The sequence below is a fragment of the Zalophus californianus genome, chromosome 14, assembly GCF_009762305.2.
Source record: "Zalophus californianus isolate mZalCal1 chromosome 14, mZalCal1.pri.v2, whole genome shotgun sequence".
NCBI classification, from domain to species: Eukaryota; Metazoa; Chordata; class Mammalia; order Carnivora; family Otariidae; genus Zalophus; species Zalophus californianus.
The window spans coordinates 40,808,214-40,827,306 of record NC_045608.1 but is presented as its reverse complement, the minus strand read 5'-3'; the positions used below and the strand labels follow the sequence as shown (position 1 = coordinate 40,827,306).

The following is a 19,093-nucleotide window of genomic DNA, read 5'->3' as shown; positions in this document are numbered from 1 at the left end:
CCTTAACACAACTAAAGTTGATATTTCTCTGAGAAGTTTATATGGACTATTTCACCTAATACACACAATGGATGGCTAAAGTAGATGCTATCATTATGCCCTTTTTCAGATGAGAAAACCAGAGACTTGACTGAAGTAAGCCTAAGCCATAATTTTTGCTTTAGGTATTTGCTTTATTTGGGAGTATTTAATAAAAAATCTGCCTCACAAGATTAACTCAGCAAATGTAATTTGGTCACTATATTTATTCATTAACAAATTATTAGTAGTATCATAGGGTACATATTTAAAAACAGTTTGTGATCTTGATATTTGTCTTTTAATCATTGGAGAAGCATTTCTTTAATAATTATCAGGGTCAGGTAAATTATTTTTTAGGTAATTCTTATTTCTTCTCTTGGTTTGGTTTATTCATATTCTCTTTTCTGGAATCTTGTTTAGTATTTTAATTTTTCTAAGCATTTGTCTTTTTTTCAAATTTATTAGTATAGAAATAATAACTTCTCTCAAGTATTCCTTTTTTTAAAAGATTTATTTATTTATCTGAGAGAGAGCTTGCAAGCAGGAAAAGGAGCAAAGGGAGACAGGTAGAGAGAATTCTTGAGCAAGCTCCCAGCTGATCTCGGGGCCGGACATGGGGCTCAATCCCAGGACCCGGAGATCATGACCTGAGCCTAAACCAAGAGTCAGTTGCTTAACTGACTGAGTCACCCAGGGACCCCACCCACTAAATATTCTTAATTCAGTTCCAAATTATTTCATCTTATATATCATTCCTGAATTTTAAAGTAATTATAATTATTTTTTAAAGGAATTCTTTATGTAGAATTTTCTAAACCTTTTAATACACTTATTTGTAGTTTTGGAGCTTTAAAACTAATTTCCATACAGATTAATTTAAAGGCCTTAACTTCATTTAAAAGAAAGGAGCTCCTCCTACTGTTTTCCTGGATTAATGCTAATTTGTTTCATATTAGTTTGTGCAGAAAGGATTAGAATTCCATTTATGTAGGCAAAACCAGAATGTAAGCCATGTCTCTCACCATTCAAAAATTTCTTACATGCAATAAAAATTGTAAGTGATCCCTAGGAAATTACCAACTTCGGCAGTAAATACCAAAGGTTAATTCAGCCATGCTTCCTGTTGTTTGGGTAAGGAGTTTCCCTTTTTGAACCAAAGAAGAGAGCACAGAATTTTAAAATAAAATGTGGGCTTTGGGTTAGGCCATTTACCAGTTACATGCATTTGAACAAATAACCAATTACCAAATATTTACTGGCATTCATGGATAATTAGGTACTATCCTAGAAGTTAGGGATACACGAATAAGAAATACTGACCCCAGTCCTCCCTTCTGTCTTACACCCGGACAAGCACAGAGACATGAGTTATAATCCTGGTTCTCTTATTACCCTTTGGGTAACATTGGCAAATCATTGAAGTATTTGAGCTTAGTTTTCTAATCTGTGAAACAGAGGTAATAATACCTATCTCACATGGTTGTTGTAAGAACTAAACGATGGGGCACTGGGGTGGCTCAGTAGTTAAGCGTCTGCCTTCGGTTCAGGTCATGATCACAGGGTCCTGGGATCAAGCCCCACATCAGGCTTCCTGCTCAGTGGGTAGTCTGCTTCTCCCCTGCTTGCTGTTCCCCCTGCTTGTGCTTGCTCTGTGTCTCTCTTGCGCTCTCTGTGTCAAATAAATAAATAAAATCTTTTAAAAAAAAGTACTAAATGATAAAAATGCTTAGGCAGAATACCTAGCACATAATAGGTATGTACTAATGTGAGCTCCTTTTCTTTCTCCCTTTGGATTTCTCTGGTCTTGCAAAAAAGCCTCACCTTGCGGCAAGAGCAATAGTGTCTTTTTAAGAATTTTAGTACCCCAAAAATAACAAATACTATATACTCTGAGCTGCTGAAACATTAATGCAAGGTTTTCTCAACCTCAGCACAACTGACATTCTGGGCCAAATAATGCTCTGCTGTAGGGGGCTATCCTGTACATTGTGGAATGTTTAGCAGTATTCCTGGCCTCTATGCACAAGATGCCAGTAGCAGCTCCCTGGGTGTGAAAATAAAATATGTCTCTGGGGGCACCTGGGTGGCTCAGTCGTTAAGCGTCTTGCCTTCAGCTCAGGTCATGATCCCAGGATCCTGGGATCGAGCCCTGCATCAGGCTCGCTGCTCGGCGGGAAGCCTGCTTCTCCCTCTCCCACTCCCCCTGCTTGTGTTCCCTCTCTCGCTATGTCTCTCTCTGTCAAATAAATAAAATCTTAAAAAAAAAAAAAGTCTCCAGACATTGCCAAATATTTCCTCGGGGAAAAAATTTACACTTCTGCATTAGTGGATCATAAATTCACATGTAATGGGTCCTACAGAGCATTTTAAAAAGTTAAATGACATAAAATTGAAATAGAATAGAAAACTTAGAAAACATCATAGGTACTCAAGTATTGCTTAGTGATACAAATCTATTTTTTTAAAGATTTTATTTATTTATTAGAGAGAGAGAGAGCGCGTGAGAGAGCACAAGCAGGGGGAGTGGCAGAGGGAGAGGGAGAAGCAGGCTCCCCGCTAAGCAGGGAACCCGATGTGGAGCTCGATCCCAGGACCCTGAGATCACGACCTGAGCCAATAATCACTGAGACACCCAGGTGCCCAGTTATATAAATTTCTTACAGTGAGTTTCAGTCAAAAGTTTGAAAGCCACGGGTCTGTACTAATAAGACTTCTTACATAAATGATCTCATTTAATCAGAAAACTCTATAAAGTAGGCAGGACAGATGTTATCCCCATTTTACAAATCAGAAAATTGGGGCTCAGATCAGTTGAGGGACCTGCCCTCAGTGTTACCCAGTAGGCTAAAGGAAGGATATGAAGCAGAACCCAAGTCTCTAAACTTCTAGTTACAAGGTAAAAAGGCAATTGTTACCTAAGGGCAAAGATCTCCTATGTGGCTCAGAAGGACAGAGACATCATGGAGTCATAGGTCTTTGGCAGTGGGTCCAATAATTAAAACTAGATATCAATACATTAGATGGAAATTTGAAAAACATTTTATCAAGATTTTTATTTTCCACACTGGCTTGCTAACCTTTGTATACCCAGAGTTACTTATGTAATAAATAAATGAATGAATGAACACTGACCACACAATTCCTGTTCATCACTGACCACATAATTCCTGTTCATCTTCAATCAGCCAGTTCCTCTGATCACCTTCAATCAGCCATGCTCCTTCATTTGCTTGGAATCTTTCTTCTCCTTTCCCACTGAAAATTTTTTTTAACTTTTAATTTTAATTTTTAATTCTTTTATTTATTTATTATTATTATTATTTTTAAGTAAGCTCTATGCCCAATGTGGGGCTGGAACTCATAACCCCAGACCAGGAGTCACATGCTCTGGAGACTGAGCCAGCCAGGTGCCCTTCCTCATTGACTTTTAGAGTCAGCTCTTTAATAGTCCTCTAGGGGCCACCTTCCACAAATCCCCAGAGGGGTTTATTTCCTTCTCTGTGTTCCTTCTAGAGGCCTTACCTAATTGTACTGCAATGATCTGTTTTACAACTATTCCCTGATACTCCCTGTGCCTTTGCAACCCTTTCTACTCCCTCTCCCTCGATCCCAGAGGTAGCAACTATGTGCTAGTACAAATAGCATAAACCACAATACCCACCACACTGCTTGGAAATGAATTTGCTGTGTAATACTTGTTGACTGATTGAGTGGAAAGAAAGAAGACAAAGAAGGCAATTATCTGACAGTATAGAAGCAAAAGAATGCTGCTGCTTCCTTTTGAGCTGAGAAGACTAAACTACCCATTTCATTGTGGATTAAAGAAAAGGACAGTAGTAGTTGCAAGGCTCCAGCTCAGTGGTGGCAGGCCACAACTTGGTGGAGGTGTGAGTACACTGCAGGGTGCTCACACTGCTGCCCAAGTCAAACTCCAAAACCAAACTGCAGTCCCCCACCACTAAGCCATCTGGAGTTGGCCCTGTCATTGTGTAAGTCTTAGGCCCTAAGCTGTCTAGTTCTGCGTCCCCCCGTGATAAGATTAACTTAGGACCCCAGTTAAATGGATGGCTTCATAGGACTTGCTCTAGAAGATTCTGAATCATTAGGTTGGAGATAAGGCACCAGTATTTTGTATTTTTAACCAGCACCCCAAGTGATTCTTATTATCAAGGCAGTTGAGGAAACTAATCATCTTTGTGTCACTCACACTATAGAATTAGGGCAGTTATTTATTTTTCAGTGATTTCACCTCAATGTTAACTTTGGAATATGCTATTGGTTAACAAATAAAATGCTCCTGGGCTCCTCGAAACTATAGTTTATTAATATTTAGAATGTATTACTCAGCAGCTTTTACCTTCCTTTTCAGCAGGGTGATTCAAGTGAGAGGAAAGGACCAGGCCACCCCAAACGCCAGAACAGTTCTTGCCACCTGAGCCAAACTAGGCACTGAGCCTTATTAGTACTGGGATGATCTGAGCGTTACCGGATCCAATTCACTCCTTTCGTAGTTGAGCTCACTAGAGCTGAGGTGACCAGCACCATAGTCTTCCTCACCAGGTTTTGGACGGAAAAGGACAGAACTGGGGAGGGCTTTCCTTTAACAAGATGAATTGTTAGAAGCTGTCCAAGGAAAGGAGAGCTGAGAAAAAAATAGCCCCAACTTTTTATTACTATTTTCACCAAGCCACAAGTCTGCATCATAGTGAGAGAGAGGGGCAAGATTTCGTTAGTTCTTGCTGGTCGCCTGTCTTCTTCCTGGTCAGACCCAGTCTTTCCTTATTAAGCGGGGCTCTGGTGGGAAAAATACCAGAAACGTTTTTGAAGAGGGAGTAAGTATCATTCGTGACTTCATGAAATCCGTCTGGGCCAAAAAGACAGTGGCCGCTTAGCTGAGGGCTCTGAGGACTTCCGAAGGTTTGCTCCAATGTAGAAGGGGTAGGGCTCTTCAAAACAGCACAGTACGCCCAGATAAAACCTCCTACCCAAAAGCCTGACAGGCAGAGACCCAGACACGGCGTGCGTCCCGCGCGCAGGCGCACGACCGCCCGGCGGCCCGGGCCTGGCGCTCGGGGGCCGCGCGGGAGCAGGTCACGTGGGCCGCGCAGCCCTCTCAGCGATGTCCCTACAAGGACTTGGGCTAACCGGCCCCGCCCCTGGCCGTGCCCTGGAATGTGAGGGGGGCCGACCTACAGGATAGGCTCACCCATTTGCCAAAAGGAAAGGGGGGAAGAAAAGCTTACATGAAAGAGAAGGTATAAAAAGACGGAAACTCAGTCGAACCATTACACGAACGAACCATTACACAATCTTCTATGTTCTGAGTCGCCCGCTTTATACTCCTTCCCGTGCACTCGTTCAAAACTGCACCCTTCTAGCACACTGGCAACTCCCCCCACCCGTCGCCTTTCTATTAAGTCAGGCCCACTAGGTCGGCCGATAATGGTGACTAGGCTCACTTCCGGTTTACTAAGCGGAGGCCGGAAGTATTGGCTTTTAGGGGGCTCTGGGAGTAGAAGGGTGTTGATAGCAGCAGCCAGGGCAGCGAGGGGGTTACCGAAGTGCTCGGATTCTCGCGGCTGTGCAGGGTGAGTGCTGCTCGCGATCCGGCGCGTGAGGCCCATCCCCGGGGGCCCATCTCCGCAGGGCGGCTGGGTGGGCAGCGGCGCTCCCCGGCGGGCAGCCGGCGCCGGGAGCGCACCTGGGCCGGTGTTCTAGCGGGTTCCCGGGTTTCGAGCCCAACGGCCAGCTGCGGGATCGAAGGCCACGCCCGGAAGTCCCGAGGCGCGAACTTTGTCCCTTTACCCAAACTTGGAGCTCGGCAAGTGTGACTTAGCTCTCTGGCGCCGCGATCTTCGGCGACAGGCTGGCCTGTGAAACCCGAACCCCGCGGCGCTGACTCCTGCACTAAGTTTAGTTTCTAACGTAAACTTGCCGGATTCAAGAGTTTGCGCAAAGCCGAAGCCCAAGTGTCCCCCATGCTGCAGCTGTTGTTGCAGCTGTGTGGCTACGTTTAGTAGGAATAACCACTCAAATTAGCAATTTCCTCAGCTCAGCATCCATTTCTATAATTAGAACTTTTTTAATTGATATTTTACCAAGGGGTTAAGGGTGTAGTTTGCAGCTTGAGAAAACTCCAAAATGCAACACCAAGTTCCTTTTGGGTGGAGACTTTGGGTTATATCAGTTTGCCAAAATATTTCCTTTTAAAGTAGTTGAGTAGGTATATAAAAGAATTCTTAACAGAGCTTTGGAATAGAAATAAGGGTTGAGATTTTAACTTAAATGCAAAATGTTTTATATCTGAAGATCAAGTGAGTATTTCTTAAAATTACTACTATTTGTTTTATGTTCTGGAAGGCTTTTGATGAAACTTAACCAGAAAAGCTTCGCATTTTCAAGAGTGAGGCTTTACTGCAAGTGAACCCTGACAGCTAATTAACTGCTTTTGTCAAGCGCTAAGAACTTTGGGTGTGGCAGTCTGAGATCTAATCCTACCTTCAGCCCGAAGTTTGCATAGGAAATGAAAACTTGGTTCATTTGGAAGAAGCACCAATCTGAAAATGTATTTTTAAAAACTGCAGTTGGCTCCAAAAAATCACATATGCTTAGCTTGAGGATAAAGTACATTGACTAAATGAAACAGGAGATTTGGTCTGGATACTACATCCTATCACACTAGGAAGTGTTTTCTTTCTTTTTTTCTTAAGTAGGCTCCAGGCCCAGTGTGGAACCCATCCTGGGGCTTGAACTCAAGACCCTGAGATTACCACGTGAGCTGAAATCAAGAGTCAGACACTTAATTGACTGAGCCACCCAGGCACCCACTAGGAAGTGTTTTCTAAGATGGGCGTTTTTCCTTAAAGAATGTATCATATTTTCCTAGAATACTATCAGTTTTAGTGTCAGTTCTGTAGAAAAAAATCTCTAGATTATTTTACATTTATTACCACTTTACAAATGTTACATTCTAGGATTCTAATTAGAGTAATCAATATTAGTATGGATTAATCCCATTTTATAAATGAAACCATAGTATTATCTAGATAGAGGCTGAAAAATCTTCCCGTTGCTCTTGATGTGTGGGAAAAGCCTCTTTGAGGATCTTTACTTTTCTTCTACCATTTAATCTAGTGTAACATCTTCCTTACATGATTTGTATCCTTCCTTTTGTCCTAACCTTGAACTGAGTCTCTTCCTATTTGATCAAGCTAAAACACACACACACATAAATTCATTGCTACCAACACTTAACCTCTCCTGATTTAAAACAAGGTTATACTCCTTTAGATCTGTAAACTGAATCTTCTTGACCACCACTGGCTCCATTTCATTCACTTTCTTGTGCATCTGAAATCCTTTCATATTTCACAGACGCCTGCACTGCAAGTGCTTTAGTTTCATACAACAAATATGCCTTCACGCCAGAGATCTATCATTAAGTGCCTCAAAAATAGACTCCAGGCTATAACTTAGAATGAGTAAGAATACTCTTAACTTAAAAAGCTCAGATGCCTACATCTTCCCATTCTATATAAAGAATACTTACATTGATGTATGAAATATTTTCAATGTTTTTTACCCTAACTTTCTAAACTTCTATGGGAGTTGTGCATTTGCCTAAGGTTTGTTACATGAAGAGAGTTAACACGTCTCACTTGTTTGGGGAAAGTAAAAGTGGATAACAAATTAGAATCATATAGAAAGGAGGACAGTGACAATATCATAAGTGATCTGCTCTTTGGGATCATAGCACTGTCCCTGATTTGGTTCCCTCTACATCAGTGTTTATTTCACCCATACTTTTTTTTTATTTTTATTTTTTAAAGATTGTATTTGTTTATTTGAGATAGAGCAAGTGAGCAAGAGAGAGAGTGCTCATGCACTCACATGAGGGGTATGGGGGCGGGGAGGCGCAGAGGGAGAGGGAGAGGGAGAAGCAGGCTCTCCACTGAGCAGGGAGCCTGATGCAGAACTCAATCCCAGGACCCTGGGATCATGACTTGAGCCAAAGGCAGGTGCTTAACTGACTGAGCCACCCAGGCGCCCCTCCACCCATACTTTTAGTTTGGTAGGGGAAAAAACCCCACACTTTCCTTATTTTAGAACAACTTTCTGTGAAGCTGAACTGCCTATTGCTGGAAGGCTCCCAGTTTCTGCTGGGAGATAAACTCATAGACAAGAAGAACACAACCTCCTTGAAAAAGTAAAGGCCCAGGTAGTAACTTGCCTAACATTATACTACCAGTTTTGGTAGAATTAACTACCTTAATTTGTTAGAATTAAAATTAATATCTGAATCTCTTAATTCTAAGGGTGTCTTGCAGGGTTTTTCAAGGTCTTTCCCCACCTCCTCAATCTTTTAGAAAAAAGATCTTTCTCAACTCACAGTATTTGATAGATCATGTACCACCTTTATTTTTCATTATTATCACACATTGTTTTAACTTGAGAGTCTTACTTCAGGAATGAAAACTATGACTCATTTCATAAGATTAACCAATCATTTCATTTATTTATAGTTGCTTCCCCAACTTCAAGCTTCTTGAAGATAGGCCATTTGCCTTACATTTCTTAATTCTTAAATAGTGCTTAACACTAGTGACATTTGATGTACGTTGGTGTAATTAAACGATCATATTAAAGACTGATGATTAAGTATTGCTTGAGCTAAAGGAAAATTCTTTCTGAGACATTGTCCGTGCTGACCAAAAAAAAAACTTTATAACTTTTACAAACTATTTTACAATGAATAGAGATTTAAATAATGCATGATTAAAAGAAAGACTAATGGGAAATCCTTTAAAATTCAAATACATATAACTTTATAGCACAAACTAAGCATTTTAAAAAGGTACCTAGAGGACTCGCACCAAATTTTTTTTTAAAGATTTTTTTTTATTCATTTGAGACTCAGAGATACAGAGAGAGAGAGAGAGCATGAGCAGGGGGAGAGGCAGAGGGAGAGGGAGAAGCAGGCTCCCCACCAAGCCAAAAGCCCGATAAGGGGCCCGATCCTAAGACCCCGAGACCATGACCTGAGCCGAAGGCAGACACTCAACCATCTGAGCCAGGCAGGCGCCCCTCCCACCAAATATAATATTATGAGGTTTTATAGATTAAAAAATGTGCCAACCATTTGACCTATAATTCTCATCAGTTTCTTTGTTCTTAAAATAACTGACATTCCTGCCTCATGAGGGGAAGACAGTGTTGTCAAACAAAACAGACTATTTTTAAAGACATGCTTTGGTTTGCAAAGATATGGCATGCCTAAAATATTAAAGAGAGGTAGACTGGTAATTCTGTACCCCTGGGTCTCTGCCACTCACCCCAAGTCCTGGAGTACAGTTAAGAAATGGAGGAATAATATACACTGTGACTCTTTGTAGTTTTTAAAAGTACATTTAGAATAGAGGGAAAAATTACAGCCCTATGTAGTTTTGATAATAATGGTATTTACTGCCCCCAAAAGGTGTTGCAGAATGAAAATATGCATTCGGGAATGGTGCGGATTAATTATGACAGGCAGCCTCCCAAATTGTGATTAAAGGAAACTTGAAAATTAGGGAGGAGTGTATATCATAACTTCTGGGTTGTGTAGGGTATATCTTACCAACAACACATTCCAGTGTATCACTGAGTGCTATATTGGATGGCCTGGAATTTGTGACTTATTTGTGGAATTTCCTACTGAAATCTGAGAACAGATTTAGCTTTAAAAAAAAAAAATCTGAAGCAGAGCTTTTCTAATTATTTCTATAATTCAGTTTAGTCTGGGTGATGTGGTATAATCAAGGGAAGAATGTAAGAAATAACTTTAAGCTCATAGGAAGCATTGTATTCTAAGGTCACTTTGCAGTGCTGAGATCTAGGTAGTACTTCATTCTTTGCAGTCCACAGATTTATTTTTAGAGCAAGGGCATAGTGTTTTGCTACATCATAGTTAAATGTTGTTTTCAGAACGTAAGCTTTAAAATTGTTATCCTGGTCAGAGAGTGAAATCAGGAGTGCCTATTTTAGGCCTGTTTGGAAGAATATAACTCAATACAGTGGCCTAGTCTTGCTGGTTAGAGGTTTTGCAGACTACCATCGCCACCCGAGCTCTGAAGGATGGTACGGTAAAATTTTGTTATCGGATGACTATGTGGCTTTTAACTCCAAACAAATTTTTATCATCTTTTAAAGCTTGAGTGTTGAAAAAATTGCCTTTTCATTTTAGGTATCATTAGGCATTTTTTTTTTTTAATTTTTAACTTAAATTTTACAGGGATAAATCTAGATTAGAGAACAAAGTTTATTTCCATAGCTCTTAAAATGTTTTCTAAAACTTTTTTTTTTTAAAAAGTAAATAGCTTTAAAAACTGTTGTGCTGATTTTTGTCTAGAGAACTTAGTGACCTCAAGTGATTTAGCTTGGCTCTGTGCAAGAAATTGGTTTGGATAGAGTGGAAATAAATTGTAGGTGAATTCATAGTTTTTTATACTTTTTCAGTTAGCTTTTCAACAAATACATTTTTTAAACTACTTTGATTCCAGAAGTGAGGGTGCAATAAAAATTGTTAGTTGCAAGTAGAAGAATGCTATTTGACAGTGGAGATAAGGAGATGAAGACCTATTCCATCAGTCTTCCTTCCTACTTTCTGTTCACCTTAGAATGGGACAGCCAGGTTAGGCTAGGGCTTTAGAATAGACTTGTTGAAGATGAATTAGTATTCCCCAGTACTGCCATAGCACTGAAGTATAGAACCAGTACTGTTTCTCCAGGGTACCTATATTTTTTGTTTGTTTCTTGTTTTTTATATTGTTATTAAACCAGTAGATTTGGTTATCAGTACCTTATCTGGCTATCTAGCTGCTTGGGGGAACATACAATCTTGTCGATGGGCTCTGAGCTTTGAATTTATGTTGGTTTTAGTCTGGAATTTGAAGTTAGTGACAGACTGTTGATTAGATGTCACGACTACTAAGGATGAGTGAATTGAAACATGAGTCTGGTTTTTCTCTTTGTAGTTGGTTCTATAAGAAATCATATTAGTTGAGCGAGATATTTTTGCCAAGTGATACTACTCTGCTGAGTAGTTTTTAGGTACATCTCTAACTAGCTCAGACATGTCAGGAAGTTTTATTCAGTTTACTTTTTGTTAATCTTTTTTTTTTTTTTTTTTTGTATTTCCCTTCCTAATTAGGATTTAAACGCCACCATGTCGAGCAAAAGGGCAAAGACCAAGACTACCAAGAAGCGCCCCCAGCGCGCAACATCCAACGTGTTCGCCATGTTTGACCAGTCACAGATTCAGGAGTTCAAAGAAGCCTTCAACATGATTGATCAGAACAGAGATGGTTTCATTGACAAGGAAGATTTGCATGATATGCTTGCCTCCCTAGGTAATGATCAGTTTTAATATTAAAAACTAAATAGAATTTCTATAATGCCTGTGGAGCCAATCTAATGATGTTAGTTTCCCAAGATTTAAAGTCTGGAGCAATGTTCCCCAAAGTGTGGTCCTTGGACCACTTGCAAATTTCTGGCCAGATCTCAGGATTGAGCTGGGCACCAGCATATTACATGTATGTGTTGGAAACACTGATATTATGAGAGCACCAGCACTATTCCTCCTAACATCCCAAAGGAAGAGCATACCATCTCTAGACTCTTTAATACAGGCCTTCACTTATTGAGAAGCTTTTTCCCAAATAGTTTTACTATTTGTGTGTGAATATAAACAGCAAGCTGTATAAATCATAATCTCTCTTGTCAAGATGTTCACTATGATAATACTTGGTGCATTTTGTGATGTAATTAAAATTATGACCCTCCTTTTCATTTAGGGAAAAATCCAACTGATGAGTATCTGGATGCCATGATGAATGAGGCTCCCGGGCCCATAAATTTTACCATGTTTCTCACTATGTTTGGTGAAAAGTTAAATGGCACAGATCCGGAAGATGTCATCAGAAATGCTTTTGCTTGCTTTGATGAAGAAGCAACTGGTAAGTCTGAGGTCACCTTTAATTACCAAGTGATTTAATTTTTGGTTGTGGTAACTAAAACATATAACTTGAAATATGATAACATAATACCCTCGGGTTTATACCATACCTGTTTGTGGGACAGGCTTTTCCTGTGGCATGTTAATCACTCATTTTACTGCCTTTACCCTTAAATATTTAATTAACAATTTAATAGGTGTATTTGGAACTTCTGTAGGAAACTTATGTTGCCCTTTTACTAGAATAACTCCACAAGGGTTAGGCTCTCAGTAATTGTGTTGAATGAATAACTTTTACCAGAGCAATCTTGGAAAAAGTATGAATTGCTATAGGCCATGATCCCAGTACAGTCCTGTATTTGTTTATCAAGTACCTCTCAGCCTTCAGATTGTTTAAATCTGGTATCTAGCCTTTTGCTGTAGAATCAGGCTCCTTGGTTTCATATGCTTGTTCTATATGATAGCTGTCTGATTCTGGGCAAGTAACTTCTCTAAGCCTCTGTTTTTGTACCTATAAAATGGTCAATAATATTACCTACCTCATAGGGTTTTTGTGAGGATTAAATGAGGAAGTGAGATACTTTATATAAAGTGCTTAATCATACTGCTGGCATAGAGTTAATTCTCAAAAAACCCCAAAGTTAACTACGTAAATGCTTGATCCTTTGGCAGAAGTGCCTATAAGGGACACATAAGGGAGTAACTCACATGGCAAGGTTTTTGAGAAGGAAGGTACACCCTTTAGTTACATATTACTTGAACTGTTTTATTTTATTTTAGAGAGGGAGAGGGAAAGAGAGGGGCGGTGGGGAGGGCAGAGGGAGAGAGAAAATCTCAAACAGGCTCCATGCCTAGTGCAGAGCTGGATGTGGGGCCCGATCCCATGACCCCAAGATCATGACTTCAACCAAAATCAAGAGTCAGATGCTTAACCAACTGAGTCACCCAGGCGCCCCTAATGTCAAGTACAGTCTGTTGTTAGAAGCAGTCTCCATACACAATATGGCCTCATTAGGCCTACTCAGGTATACCATCCTTGACTCTTGTATCATCTTCCTAACCTCCTTCCAAGCTCTTCTATGCATTGTTGTCCTAAAATTACCTCCACCATTGCTGCTTCTGTGCCTTCCTCATCATATCACCTTCCCTTCCCTCTTAAAACTGAAATTCTTTAAAAGTTATACCTGGAAGGGATGGGGTGTGGGGAGGGAAAGGCAGAGGAAACTTTTTTCTCTCCTAAAGGCACTTCTGTATTGATTGAGCTTTTGACTCTGAGCAATTGTTACTTTTTTTAATGGAAGGGAATAAAGCCAGTAAAATGTCTTATCCATTCTTCAAACTCATCTCAATGGTCACATTCTTTATAGAGCCTTACCTGTGTTTTTATACTGTTTTCTCCTCATCCCAGGAAAACTCGAAGCCTCTCCTCTCTCTCCACATCTAAAGTATTTTATTATCTCTCTCCTGGCACAGACTCTTCCTGACCTTCTATTCAGTTGTGTACTTATTCCCAATCAGCAATGGCTCTGTGTCTTCAACAGCATTATGTTCCCATCTTTGTAACTCCTTTTAGCACCTACCACAGCTCCTCGCACATACTCGATGATAGGTTTATGTGATAATTGAATTACTTGGTTGGAGATGAGAATTGATTTCTATAAGCTAGAAGTCTAACATTTGAGAAACATTTTAAAATGTAGAATGGAATTAGGAAAAACCCCGTAAGTCTAGAGTTTCTTTTGTGAACTGACCTTCCACTTTAAACTCACTTTATAGGAAATATATTGTCAATGTTTTAGCTTAATTTCACATACAAGAATATTGTCAGATTTTTCTTTTACTTTATGAATTTCAAACATCTCTGTGCTTGGTCATTTATCAACTTTGTGTTAGTACATTAGTGGTTCTCAATCATGATGTGAATTACTTGGGGAGCCTTTTAAAAATACCAATGCCATGGGGCGCCTGGCTGGAAAAGTGTGCAACTCTTGATCTCAGGGTCATGAGTTTGAGCCCCATGTTGGGTGTAGAGATTACTTAAAAATAAAATCTTAAAAAAAAATCAATGCCAGATAATAAATCAAGGGTGGCATCTGGGTTTTTTTTTTTTAAAGCTCTCTATCAGAACCCTGATATCACAGATCCAGAGTAAAAAGCACACCTTTTGACTCACCATTCCACATCCCCAATTCCTAGCCCAGTGTCTGCCACATAGGTAATGCTCAAATAGATACTCATGTTTTTGCACACTCAGGGCCTAGCTGTATTTGTTATAAAATTTAAATTAGATTTGTAAAAAAGAAACATTAAAAATCTCATTGTACCTATAAAAAACAAACAACCCAAGGTCAGAGATAAAATGAAATGCCTGAAGTAACATACTTGTTAAAACAGGACCTCAGTGCACCTGGCTGGCTCAGTTGGTAGAGCATGTGACTCTTGATCTCAGGATGTGAGTTTGAGCCCCACATTGGGTGTAGAGATTACTTAAAAATAAAATCTTGAAAACAAAAAACAACCTCAAGACTCCAGTATTCTTTCCACTGAAGCATGTTTATGATGTGGTATTTTAGTGTTACTTGCTTATAGAAGTGTGACCAGGAGTACCCCACACTGGCCATAGAGCTCACTTAAAAAAAAAAAAAAAAAAAGACTTAGTGTAACCATTCATGCTACTTTAAGGAACCATGAGGGTTAGTTTCCTTAATCATACTTTATTGTTGTTTAGGTGTAGTTTAGGCCCTATTATGAAGACTTGTGGACAGAAGTTGATAGAGCAGAGCAGGATGATAGAGCTAGGCAGCTGTCTGCTGAGGCTGGCTTAAACATGTGAAGAGCCCATATTTCCTATATTTGCATGCTTGGTCAAGTGCAGATGTTCCCTGTAATTACTCCTCAGAGTAGTATGTATTCTGATCCCCAGTTCTTTATTCTTTAGGCACCATCCAGGAAGATTACCTGAGAGAGCTGCTGACAACCATGGGAGATCGCTTTACAGACGAGGAAGTGGATGAGCTGTACAGAGAAGCGCCTATCGACAAAAAGGGAAATTTCAATTATATTGAGTTCACACGCATCCTTAAACATGGAGCGAAAGACAAAGATGACTGAAAAGAACTTCAAATTCCAGCCAAACGTTCCTTGTTGCCACTTTGGGTATTTCTGAGACTTTCTCTTAGAGTCTGTTGCATGCCCTTAGCTTTGCAGCTTTTGCCTTTCTTGTATTTATTCTCAGCCATTTTAGGCACATGCATCTCTATAATCAGACTGGAAATGGGACTTTTTATCATTTTCAGAATAGAAAATAGGGCAATTTAACTTACCAGCCCCCTCCCAAAATAACTGCAGTCTACAGAGTCAGTATATTTTTTCAGAGAAAGTTATTCAGTTTTTTCTGAACCATAATTAAACTTTATGATAAAAACTTACTTGTTTAAAACTTATTTCCCAAAATTGGCTTTTGTTAGTTGCATCTTCCAAGGAAAGGTAGACGAGACAAATCCTGGAAAATGGTATGGTTGTTAGACCTCTCCCTTACTCCTTCCAGTTTCCCTAACAATCCTATCTCTACTATATATCCCTCCCCCCACCAAAGAAATCAGTTTTAACTGCCTTAATTGGGTTTCCTGCACTTTGTCTTTCAGTTTTAAAAATAATTTTCTATAGAATTTGCATAGACATGCTAACTTTGGTAGCTTTAAATCCTTAAGTTTAACATACCTGTCAGCATCCCTCCTTATCTGTTCTAAACTTTTGTGCATTATTTCATGTCATTTAAAATTAGACTAGGCCACTGAGTATAATTTTAATTTGTCCTAATTTTTAAAACTATTTTAGCCCCAAAAGGTTCTATGGAATGTTTCTTACCAAAAATATTTTTTTGTATTGTATTTCATAATGTTGGAAATACAATCCAGCATTTTTTATTGTATGTAGCTTCTTTTTTAATACAACTGTCCCTCTTGAAATACCGTGTTTGTTTATGCAGAGATTCACCATGAATCCTTGTATGAATTTTGGACATTCCTGACCTGCCCACAATCAAAACAGCTGAAGCTACATGCCTGGGAAAGTGAGACCATTATTTCAGTCCTAAAAATAACGTCTGCTATTTGCAGAAATGCAGGACTGTTTCAGAGTTAATCAGAAGTTTCATTTGCTTTAGGCTTCAAAAATCTAACTTCCAAATATTCATGAATTTTAAAAAGACCTTGAAATGTTGGGAGAAAAAGTCAGCTGAAAAGAGTTGGCCTACAAAGATGAGTAATTGACAATTACTCTAATAACTTTATGTTTTATGCTACTATTAACAAGACTGTCCTTGGACAAAGCCATTACCTCATTCAATAAACAATTACTGAATGCCTTTAAGGCAGCAGACCTTTGCACTCAACAGGATAGGTGAGCTAGATCCTTTAATCTGGTGCAGCCAGCTTTATAGAGCAGAAGTAGAAAGACTAGGAACAAGACTGCTTCTGCCTCCTTCAAGATTAGAATCTTAGCACCTCCCTTAACTATTTGCCTTTTATGTGTTTCTGAATTTCATTCAGTAGGTTAAGCAAAATACTTTTCCTAGGCTCATGGCCATGATGCTAAAATCTTGTTTGTTGAATTGAATTTCCATTTCAACTGAAAACATGGTCACTTCTGTTTTTAACAAATTGCCAAATTACATTGTTTCCACTACAGAAACAATGTGGTCTCATCTACTAAAATGAGCTCTTGCAGTATCCCCATTTTCATTTCAAATAACTGCTCAAAGAATCAGCTTCCATTAGGAATAGTGCATGGTCTTCCACAAATGAAGTAAGTCTCCTAATATGGTAATAGCATTCTTTACATAGTAACTAGGTTTTACTTAAGCAAAGATAATTGCCAATAAAAAAATTAAAGCATCTGACTCCAATAGTGGACTTGACTGAAAAACCAGTCTCCATGAAGAAAGTCCTACATTTCAAAAGTTCTCATGAAACCTACCTACTAGGGTAGCATCCTTATCCGCCTGCTTATGATTATATTATCACTGGATTCCAGGGTCCAAATTTTACTTGATCAAGGAGACTATGATTCAAGAGCAGAAACTGATGAGTGCTACTGGGGGGAAAAGGGAGGAAAGCCAAACTACATGAGACTAGTAAAATCATATTCTGAAAAGGAAAGGCAACCATTTCCTATAAAGTATGAAAGAAAAAGGACAAGAGGTGTAACACCTAGATTAGGGACGTGTAGAAAAGCTGTAAGAAGGATCAGACAGAAGATGATAAAAGGGCTCGAAGAGGTAGAGCTGCAAAAACAGTATTGTGGAAATCAAGTGAACAGTTTTAAGAATGAGGAGGTTAGTCAATAGTGTTAAATCAGAAAAGCTCAGTAAAGTTTAAATGGGATCACTAGATTTGACAAGTCATTGGTCACCTTTGCTATATCTATTAGGTAGAGGTTTTTTGTTTTTTTCAAGACTTTATCTGAGAGGGAGAGCACAAGCAGGGGAGGGGCAGAGGAAGAGGGAGAAACAGGCTCCTGCTGAGCAGGGAGCCCAACGCGGGGCTCAGTCCCAGGACCCTGAGATCATGACCTGAGCCGAAGGCAAATGCTTAACTGACTGAGCCACCCAGGTGCCCCTAAGTAGAGTTTTGAATGCAGGATCCATGGTGCAGCATGAAATGGTGGACAGTGCCTAGGTTTAGGGATCAAGCCAATCTGCATTTTAATCCCATTTTTGCTACATGGCTTCATAACCTTAAATAAATTATTTAAATTCCCTGGACCCCTATTCATTTGTAAAATGGAAGTAATGCTATTGGTTCATAATAGGAACATAGTCTATTAATATATAAAGCAGTACTTTTTGTGACTAAGAGCAGTATGAGGCCAGACCAGATGGAATGAATTCCACCTATTATTTGGCTGGCTTTGTAACCTTGGGCAGGTCACTCTTCAGTTTCATCACCTATATAACAGGGATGAAAACCTCCAAGTATGTTGTGAAAATTAGAAACACTGAAGCTAAATGGTTTGGTACACGGGTATTCAAAAAGGGATTGTTCAGTTTACCAGCAAAGGGTCTGAAGCTTGGCAATGAAGAGAAACTTGAAGGGAAGGCAAGATCAAAGGACTCATCTTTAGAGATTCAAGCCTGTTTGTAGACAGAGGGGGGAAAAGACAAGAGGAAACAATCAGTGACACAAAATGAATCATATCCAGGAGATAGGAAGGGACAGAACCTAGATCACATGTAGGATGATCCTTAGAGAAATAAAAATGGATACTTCTCCCTCTGAAAAGAGAGAAGGGTAGGTGATGGGAGTTTAATGGTAGTTGGAACTAAAAGGCTGAGGTTAGGAGGAAGGTCCATAGTTGTTTGACAGTAAATTAGCTCAAACTGGAATTTTATTATATTAAAGGGTTGTAATCAGGATTGAATGAGAGTACATTAAAAAGCCTATTTCCTGGTACTGACTAGGTGATCAGATACTTTAGATTTCCTGGGTAGATCCAATATGTAGACTTGTGTCTTGCTAGGTCTTCCCTAAGTGTACAATTTCTTGATTTCCCGGAAACCTGGCTTTTTACTGTTCCTGAAGGCATTGTCAGAACTAATCCCATGTAGAAGAAATGCCGTTTTCCCAATCCTGCTTCTCCCCAGTTCCGCTTGCTCTTGAACGTCCAAAGTCCCTGTATCCTTTTACCTTAGATTCTATCTCCCTACTCAAGTAGCGTCATAACGTCTCTTACTTATCCACATTTTATAGTTGTAATGAATATATAATTTGTTTTTTAGTTTAATACATCTTAACTTTTCATGTTTTGGCATAGCCACCATTTTTATTTTTAATCATTCTTTTTAATGGCCACAATTATCTTTGACAAGGATATGCTTTAATTAGCCATTACCCAAGTGCTAGATACTTAGATATTCAGCTTTTCGTTAATAAATACTATGTTTTTCTTTAGAATCTAGAGAATATACCCTAGAATTATTTTTTAGAACAGGGCTCTCCAGTAGAACTTTGTGATGATAGAAATGCTCTCTGTGCTTTCCAATAAGGACACTTGCCACATGTGGCTATTGAGCACTTAAAA

General features: G+C 39.3%; 2 protein-coding genes across 4 annotated transcripts in view; one reads left to right on the top strand and one right to left on the bottom strand.

Moving 5' to 3' along the window:
- The window catches only part of MYOM1 (myomesin 1), a 157,503-nt gene extending 151,897 nt beyond the window's left edge, over positions 1 to 5,606 (bottom strand). The window contains exons 1-2 of one of the 2 annotated variants that reach the window (XM_027575852.2): positions 5,265 to 5,606; positions 3,179 to 3,276 (exon numbers count right to left, since the gene is read on the bottom strand). In XM_027575852.2, coding sequence (XP_027431653.1) covers positions 3,179 to 3,276; positions 5,265 to 5,323 — 157 coding nt within the window. In that variant the 5' untranslated portion in view covers positions 5,324 to 5,606. Of the gene's footprint in view, positions 1 to 3,153; positions 3,277 to 5,264 lie in introns of those variants that run through there. The other variant, XM_027575853.2, reaches the window with a different exon arrangement.
- On the top strand, positions 5,437 to 16,908 carry LOC113912551 (myosin regulatory light polypeptide 9). Of its 2 annotated transcripts, none has more exons than XM_027575857.2 (4): positions 5,437 to 5,609; positions 11,210 to 11,408; positions 11,853 to 12,014; positions 14,952 to 15,441. In XM_027575857.2, the coding sequence occupies exons 2-4, from the start codon at positions 11,225 to 11,227 to the stop codon at positions 15,122 to 15,124; spliced, it is 519 nt and encodes a 172-aa protein (XP_027431658.1). In that variant the 5' UTR covers positions 5,437 to 5,609; positions 11,210 to 11,224; the 3' UTR covers positions 15,125 to 15,441. The 2 variants fall into 2 exon arrangements, with proteins under 2 accessions (XP_027431658.1, XP_027431657.1); XM_027575856.1 differs by lacking the exon at positions 5,437 to 5,609 and adding an exon at positions 9,989 to 10,137 and having other exon boundaries at positions 14,952 to 16,908.
- The last annotated feature ends 2,185 nt before the right edge of the window (positions 16,909 to 19,093 follow it).